This window comes from Tetrao urogallus (assembly GCF_951394365.1).
Source record: "Tetrao urogallus genome assembly, chromosome: 2".
Lineage (NCBI taxonomy): Eukaryota > Metazoa > Chordata > Aves > Galliformes > Phasianidae > Tetrao > Tetrao urogallus.
The window spans coordinates 104,217,577-104,226,363 of NC_136814.1; the positions used below are offsets into that span (position 1 = coordinate 104,217,577).

General features: G+C 52.1%; 1 protein-coding gene across 1 annotated transcript; it reads left to right on the forward strand.

The window, feature by feature from the left end:
• Positions 1 to 231: 231 nt before the first annotated feature.
• DNAJC27 (DnaJ heat shock protein family (Hsp40) member C27) lies at positions 232 to 6,354 on the forward strand (the record flags this gene model as incomplete). The annotated part of the gene is made up of 7 exons (XM_079550836.1): positions 232 to 318; positions 1,889 to 1,971; positions 2,467 to 2,536; positions 2,900 to 3,064; positions 3,477 to 3,599; positions 4,071 to 4,231; positions 6,222 to 6,354. 7 exons carry the CDS (start codon positions 232 to 234, stop codon positions 6,352 to 6,354), a joined length of 822 nt encoding a protein of 273 aa, XP_079406962.1.
• Positions 6,355 to 8,787: the final 2,433 nt, after the last annotated feature.

Genomic DNA, 8,787 nt, shown 5'->3' on the forward strand with positions numbered 1-8,787 from the left:
CCGCCATTTCTGCCCCGCCCGCCCCGCACCTCACGGCTGCCCCCCACGGGCCGCAACGCTCCCTGCCAACAACGTTCCGACATCTCGCGAGATCTCCTCGTGAGGAGGAAACCGGAAGTATCGGGCGAGCGCGGCCGGGGCGCGGCGTCGGTGGCCAGGGGCCGTGCCCGCCGGGCTCCCTCCATTTCTTCTCCCCTCCCTTCGTTGCCTCAACCGCGCCGGGCTCCCGCCATGGAGGCGAACGCGCCGAAACGGAAAGAGGCGCGAAAGTCGCTGCGGATCAAAGTCATCTCCATGGGCAACGCGGAGGTGGGGAAGGTGAGAGGGCGGTCATTGGCGGTTGGGCGCTGAGCGGCAGGCTAGCTGTCCAATCGGAAGCGGGCTACCTACCAAAGAGGCGGTGGATTGGTGGTCTTGGCAGACTGCGGTAGCCAATCAACAACGAGCCTCTCTGTTCGGCTCTCCGCAGGGCGGGACTATACCTTGAGCTAGGTTTCTATTGGCTGGCGGCTCCTGGCGGGTGTCATGGCGGCGTTTTGGCCCTGCTCTGAGCTCCGGGCTCGGCGGCTCTTATACGGCTTCTCACGGCCTTTCAGGCGGAAGCTGTGCCCTGCCCTCTGGATGGGCCCGTCCTACAGCCAACAGAAACTAGCTGTCCTGGGATCCCTCTCTGCTTCCTTCATGGAGGGTCCTGTGTTGGAGTTCCAGTGAGAGGAGCCTTTGCTCCATGCTGTCAGCGCCTCTCTGTAAGGCACTCGGGTGCCCTGAGGTGATCCCAGTTTCCATCAGGAGCTCACTGCCCTCTTGTTGCAGTAAGTGGCCTGGCCGTTCTCCAGGATGGAATCATAGAATCACAGAATGGCCTGGGTTGAAAAGGACCACAGTGCTCATCTAGTTTCGACCCCCTGCTGTGTGCAGGGTTGCCAGCCACCAGGCCAGGGTGCCCAGAGCCACATCCAGCCTGGCCTTGAGTAAAGGATGAGGCTTATCCCCCAGTCAGGGACAGAACCAGGGCTGGGGGGACATGCTCTGACCCTGAATGCACTTTTTAGCAGCCTGGACATACAGTGTGAGATGTTCTTTGTTGACTTTTGGGGAACTGAGGCCCCCAGGCCCCCAAAGATGCAGCTTATCCAGTCCTGATGTTTTACAGAGGGTAATAAATCAATTTTGTGATAGTCCATTCTCCAGACACATAGGCTTTACAATCTGGAGTCTGCGTGGTAATGAATGTGGCCTTGCCTGGCTCCATAGCCTTTTGCTAGGATAAGAGGTCACTTTGACTACTGTTTTCGCTCCTACGCTTCGTAGAATCAGTGGCTTGGGTTAGAAGGGACCTTGAAGCCCATGCAGTTCCAACCCCTGCTGTGGGCTGAGTGCCAGCCACCAGCCCAGGCTGCCCAAAGCCCCATCCAGCCTTGCTTTGGGCACTACCAAGGATGGAACATCCATGGCTTCTCTGGGCAGCCTGTTCCAGTACCTCACCACCTTCAGAGTAAAAAAAATTCCACCTGACATCCAGTCAAAATCTCCCCTCTTTTAATTTAAAAACATTCCCTCTTGTCCTATCACTATCACCTCAGTCACTCAGAACAGTTTCCAGTTCTTTTGTGGAATGTGGCCTGAAGGTCAGGCCTTGGGCTCTGAGCTTTCTCTTCCAAACAGCTAAGAAATAACAAACGCTCAGGAGTGGGATCTTGTTTTCTTCTTCCTTTTACATAAAGAAAGCCTCTCTTGGCGAATAATGATGCTACCATTTTGTTGATTGACATTTGTTGATTGACACAGGGACAGACAGAGCAGCCTGTCAGTGAATTCAGTATTAATGTGAATCCTGGTTCTGCAGTGTGGTGTCTTCCCAGTGAAATTCCCTTTTTCTTTCTCCCAGAGCTGCATTATAAAGCGCTATTGTGAGAAGAGATTTGTTCCCAAATACCTTGCAACTATTGGTATCGACTATGGCGTCACCAAGTAAGTACCTTCATGGTGAGCTGGGAGAGTGAGGTGGGCTGCGTGGTCACAGATGGTGTGGGGCAAAGTGAGGTGTCTGCAGCTGCAGACAAGGGTAAGACATCAGTGGTGCTGTTTTCTGTCCCACTGCTTCTGAGTGACTGCTCTGCCTTGAGTCAGGCTTGCTGTGGACAGGCTTGCTGTGGAGCACAGAGCAGAGCCACGTTAGTTTTCACAGCAGTCAAATAATCTGCATTTCAAGTAGCCCTGGTAACACAGAACCCCATTGCCATGTTGCATCCAGAACTAGTGCTTTCCTCCTTGTCTGACTAGCCCTGGGTGTAATTTTCTGTCCATTAAACCCCAGAATCAGAACTTATTATTGATCTATCTGGTGCTGATCACTCAGCTCCCTCTCCACAGAGGGCTGGCAGAGAAGAGAGTATTCCTATGGGGACACAGTTTGCACAGGGATTGACGTAGAGCTTCTGAACCGTTTCTTATCTCTCCTTTCAGAGTACAAGTCAGAGACAGAGAGATCAAAGTGAACATCTTTGACATGGCAGGGCACCCATTCTTCTACGAGGTAAGGCAGACCCAGCTCTAGGCACCACACCACAGGGCTGCACGTCTCTGTAGCATTTAGCACTTGTCAGCTTTCTTCAGCATCTCTGGGGGGCTTAGACATGCAGTCCATCTTGTGTCTGAATGATGTGGCTGGTCCTGGATCGTCACTCTGCCTCATACAAATGGGTCTCTTGGTCAGTTCCCAGACCTTGTTGTCTCCCCAGCAGTCAATATGACACTTTGTTCCTCTTTTCTCTGTTGTGCAGGGATTGGTCTTTTGGGAGCTGATCACTCCTGTGATGGGCCTGGGATTATTGCAGTAAAGGTATTGCATGCCTAGCTTTTGCTGGTACAAAAAAGCTTTTGCTTTTTGTTCCTGCAGGTGAGGAATGAGTTTTACAAGGACACGCAGGGAGTCATCCTGGTCTATGATGTTGGACAAAAGGAGTCTTTTGACGCTCTGGATGCATGGCTGGCTGAGATGAAGCAGGAGCTGGGCCCCCACGGGAACATGGACAACATTGTCTTCGTTGTCTGTGCAAACAAGGTAGGCCATGGCAGGGAGCCATGCCTTGTGTTGCAAGGTACTCAGTGCTCATTGTGTTCCCAGCATGAGCCAAGCTATTGAGCTCCCTCCAAAAAGGAAATACTGTTAGGTTATAGGGAAGAGTTTCAAAGAGCTTGTATTTGAGGCGTACTGGAGGCCTCATTTCAACAGGGTTTGGGGAATATGGTGGCCATACGTTGGTCAGAAAGGGATCAAGCAGAGGTTACATAATCTCTGAATTAAATCAACTCTCCGAGGCCTTTTCACACCTGTTGTCTGTGCTTTCTGTCCATGCTACCTCCATCTCTTCAAGATGAACAGTCAGCTTCTCCATCATTCTCGGTTCTGTGCTCCTCCAGCTGTCACTGCAGACCTCGACTGGGCTCTGACTTTCCCTTTGCTCTCATTTTAGATTGACTGCACAAAGCACCGCAGTGTGGATGAAAGTGAGGGGCGGCTGTGGGCAGAGAGCCGGGGCTTTCTTTACTTTGAGACATCAGCACAAACAGGAGAGGGAATCAATGAGATGTTCCAGGTAACGTAGAAAGAAGGCTGTGAGGGTACAGACACTGTATTTAGCCAGCATGGCAGACTGCAAAACATTCTCTGAACTTCTGGATCCCACAAAGCTCTTTGGCCCACTGCTCAAAGGGATTTTTCCCAGTGAAGTGACACCCCTAGAAAGCTGTAGCTGTTCAGGTCAGGGTCAGTACTGGTCCTCTCAGTCCTAAGCTGACCTTAGCATTGCGTGGCTCAGGGCTGATGATCCTTCTGGCTGCACTGGGAACGTGATCCAGAAATGCTCCTGGTGCTGATTCAGGTGTAGCACGGAGCTTGAAATGCAGAGGGAGAGCCGTGCAGTGGGGAGCTGTGGGCATCCAGCAGTTACTCAGGTGCATCCCTCGCCCTTGAGGATCAGTCAGCGAGGGTGGCAGAAGCGTTCCAATATCACTGCTACTGCCTGCAGGAACCATTCCCTTCTGCTGACTCCTTCCTGTGTCCGTAGACGTTCTACTCAGCCATAATTGACCTGTGTGACAACGGGGGGAAGCGTCCCCCCTCCAGCATGGGGGTTGGCTTCACTAAAGAGCAGGCAGACGCCATTCGTAGGATCCGCAACAGCAAGGACAGCTGGGACATGCTGGGAGTCAAGCCTGGAGCCACCAGGTGAGGCAGACTTTGGCGTTTGCCAAACAGTCCATCGTGTTTCTGTTTGCCTCTGTGGGCTCTTAGTGAGGTGCCTGCTGCTCACTTTGTCTCACATAGCAGCCAGGTACAAGTTTGTAGCCACAAAATCAGGGCAATGCAAAAGAAACTGTGCACCAAATTTCCTCTTCTACCAGACAAGCCAGGCTGAATTTAAGGGGGGGAATGCTGAACATGACAACTTCATCTCTTCCAGCTACCCAGCTCTGTGTTCTGTCTCCAGGCTGAGCTGTTTGTAGGCACTCACTTGCCAGTCATGTTTAGAGTGGCTTCAGCTTTACCTTTCTTGCCCTCTCTCTGGATCGAGGGAAGCTTTTAGGCTGCTGTAAGGCTGCTGCCCACGTTATCAAAAAGTGATTACAGTTCTTCCACTATATCTTCCAAAAGAGAAGCTTTTCCCTTGCCTAGATCTCTAGTTAGGTGGAATTGGTTAATATTTGTGCAAGAGGTTGGATATGGAATCTTCCAGTTCTGCTGTGTGACTTGGGCCGCTAAAACAGAGCCCCAGAGCTTTGTCTTACCTCTCTCTCTCTCTGAAACTCAGGAACTGCCCCTTTGTACACTTTGTGGAGAGTGTGGAGAGTGAATTTTTGGATAGCATGCATCATTCAGCACTCTCCAGTCAGCTCTCTGAAATGTAGGTGTTGAGCACGATCTCTCCTCCAGGCCCTCTGCATCCACAGGCAGAGATCAGCAGCTCTGCAGAGCAGGTTGTGCTGTGATCACCGGCACGGATGGACTCACCTCCCTCACTGGGTGCCCCCCTCTCTCCACAGCCTGCAGCAGGAGATGAGGTGTCTGCCCTGCACCAGACAGCAGGGCTTAAAGGGCTGACGTGATGTGTGATGCCTTTGCCCTGAGTGTGTAGGCAGTTTGATGTGGAGCTGAGTCAGGGTGCATGTGCCCCCACGCTGTCTCCCAGCTTTCTGTGCTTGTGGTGCCAGAGACTCAGCACACCAGGGCACATGGCTCAGGCACGTGTGTGGTGAGGTGGGTGCATTTGTGCCTGCACAACCACAGAAAAACAGGATCATCAAGTTTGGAACGGACCTCTGGAGATCATCGAGCCCAACCCCTTTGCTAAAGCTGGTTCTCTAGAGCAGGATACACAGGAAAACATCCAGGTGGATTTTGAGTATTTCCAGGGAAGGAGACTCCACAACCTCTCTGGGCAGCCTGTGCCAGTGCTCTGTCACCTTCAAAGTAAAGTTTTTTTCTCATGTTCATGTGGAATTTCGTGTGTTCCAGCTTGTGCTCATTGCTGAGCACCACTGAAAAGAGCCTGGCCCCATCCACTTGACACTCATCCTTTAGATATTTATAAGCTTTGATAAGACCCTTTCTCTAGGCTGAACAGTTCCAGCTCTCTCAGCCTTTCCTCATAAGGGAGATGCTCCAGGCCTCTATAATCATCTCTGTAGCCCTCCAGCAGTCTCTCACCAGCACCTTGACTGGAGGATCCCAGAATTGGATACAGTACTCCAGGTGTGGCCTCACTACGACAGAGTAGAGGCCACATCTGACTTCCCAGATAACTTTCCAGGTGTAGGACTCTACATTTGTTGAATCTCATCAAGTTCCTCCCTGCCCAACTCTCCAGCTTGTCCAGGTCTCCCGAAATGCACAGCTTTCTGGTGTGTCAGCCACTCTTCCCAGCTTCCCATCAGCAAACTTGTCGAGGGTGCAGTCCATCCCTTTGTCCAGGTCACTGATGAAGATGTTAAACAAGACCAGACCCAGTACCAACCCAATTTTTATTTCAGCTCTTTGTCCATAGCTTCACTTCCAAAGCCTGGAGGTACTTGGTGCCAGCAAGAGAAAGGTTCAGAAGTGTCCACACAGCTGTGTTTAGTGCAGGGGCAGCTCCTCACTCTGCTGTGCTCTGCCAGCAGGGCAAGGTGATGGTTATCTGCTACTCAGGTCCCCTCACTGTTGTCTTGTTTTCTCCTAGAGACGAAGTGAATAAAGCCTACAGAAAGCTGGCTGTGCTGCTCCACCCTGATAAATGCGTGGCTCCTGGGAGCGAAGATGCCTTCAAAGCCGTGGTGAACGCCCGAACTGCACTTCTCAAAAACATCAAGTAGGGAACAGAGCTGCTGAGAACTGGAAACCTTCCCTTCCTCCCAGCTAATTCCCAGGCAGCTGCACTGCCATGGGGCACCTCCTTCCTCCTCAGATTCATCCGCTGGCTTGGACAAAGACGCTCCCACCACCAAGCATAGGAGCAGAACCGTAGTGTGATTGCAATGAGTTGTAGAGGGGGCAGAGTGCTGAGGAGGGGAGAGGGACCCCCGAGCCTTCCCTGCATCTATGGCCTCAAGTTGGCAGAAGTGCTGAAAGCAGCAAATTGCCCACTTTCCCAGCTGTTTTACACTCCCCACAAACTGCCAGCCTTGGAGGAGGTTGGATGTGCAGCTCTAGCCTGTGGTTGCAGGGAGGGTAGATTCGGTTTGGTTGCAAGGCTGTGTGGGATGGAAATGAACGAAGGGTTATGTAAAGGCTGAAGGTGGAATGAGACACATTCAAGCCTCGAGCCCAGCATTTGGCCTGAAAGCTGCTGCACCTGAAAGTGCTGGGGTCGTGAGTTAGGGATACACAGGACAGCAGCCCCGAGAGCTGCAGTCCCTCGAGCCACATGGTCCCTCCTTTCCAGCCCTCTAACAAACTCTGGGGAAATGCCCTTGTTCCTGGTGAGGGACTGTCTTCAGGTGCAGGTGGCCCTTGGCTATTTGCAGATAGATGCCAGGCGCTGACCTCAGGGTCCCCCATCTTCACCACACCTCAGAGCTGCAAGTTGGTGTCGGTGAGAGTGGCAGCTGGCTCTGCAGGCCTGCTTGAGAGGAGCTGAGTCCCCACATGAGTTACATCCCAAAGGAAATGTGTTAGGGCTGGCTATGTAAGACAGCACCCCCAAAAATCCAGCACCCCATTCACATGTGCCAGTCTGCCTACCCACTTGGCCCTGTGTCTCCCTCTGATTAGTTTAGCAGTAGAGGGGCATGTTCTTCCTCAGCCCTGTTTTCTGTCAGCAGCAACGTGTCACCCTGCTTTGCTGGTTGTGTTACAGGTTTGTGTCTGCCTCACTGATCAGCAGGTGGGTCTGGGGTGCTTCCTCTTAGTCACAGCTGCTGCTTTCTTAGAATATTCTTGTTGATTCAGAGAGGAGCACTGCTGGTAATCCCAGAGCAGGTTGGGTCTGGCCAGTGGGATCCTGAGAGAGGTCAGAGCCACGATGACTGCCTGACTCGAGTGGGAGATCCCTTGGAATCCTGTGATTTTGTCAGGTGATTTTGCCAGTTTTGTTACCTTGCTGCTCTGTGAGCTTGGCAGAGAAGGACAAGACGCTAAGCTGTGAAACTGAAGCCACTGAGTGAGTGAGCGAGTGAGTGAGTGAGTGAGTGTTTGTGCCCATATCTCACCCCCAGAAGTATCCTAAGTTCAAAAGTTTATTCCAATGGTCAGTGCAATATATATATTTTCTTCACTACAGGCAGCTAATCTGTGTTTCCCCTTCAAACTATATCATAAAACAACAGTAGATCCCCCTCTTCTTGGCAGCAAGCATGAAGGGTCTTTAAGGCCAGCATCATTTTGCACTTGCTTTAGTTTCTGGTGCTAGGTCACTGGGAAGAAAAACAGGCTGTCCTGCTGAGAAGCACTTTGTGCTCCTCCAGTGTTGGTATCACAAGGGGAAATGTCATAAAGGGTCAGAGTTTCAATAGCTCCATGTATCCTCTGCCGTGTGTATAAAGAGCTGGGCTGGGGGAGGTCAGCAGGACGGGGATTGGAGCTGCAGTGTGTTGCTCTGAGTCTTGTTCCACGCGTTTTATAAGGCTGCAGAGTTCACTGGCAACCTCCCCACTTGCCTAGCACAGGAAACCACTCGATTCTGGCTTCAGACCTATTTCTCTGCATTTTTTTTTCCACCGAGGAGGGTGAATAATCCCGTTGCTGAATGGCGCGCTTCACTTTCAGGCTGAGATCTCGGAGCAGTTTAAAGGGTTGCCTCAGTTCCCACTACTCAGGTGCCCTCCTGCTCTGCTGGGCCGTGCACGATCCCTCCGTTTGCTTCTCAGGTGACTGCCTGCTGCTGCTCTGGAGGTTCCTCCTGTCTTTACTGAGCTGACCGGATGTTTGGGGACGATTTACACACACGCATGTCACGTCTAGCGATGCCGGTGACCTTCGAAGTTGTGTGATTTTTATAAATTAACCCTCCCCCCCCCCCCCCCCTTTTGGAACAAGAAAGCCCTATGAGCTGTCCTCCCGCTGTGACTGCTTGCTGTTAATGTTTAATTGCCCTTTGACTCATTTCTCTCCGCCCCAGCTGGGTCTGGCCGAGGCTGGTGGTGAAGAGCTGCCCTCGAGGGTGATGGAGGCTGTGAATCAACTCTGCAGGAGGGGAGCCAGGCTAAGGAGAATGATGTAGCTTCTGCAGGGATGTGATGTGGGATGCAGTGGGGCCTGCAGCTCTCCCTGCCTCCCTTTAGGTGTCCCCTAAACACCTAGAGGAAGAG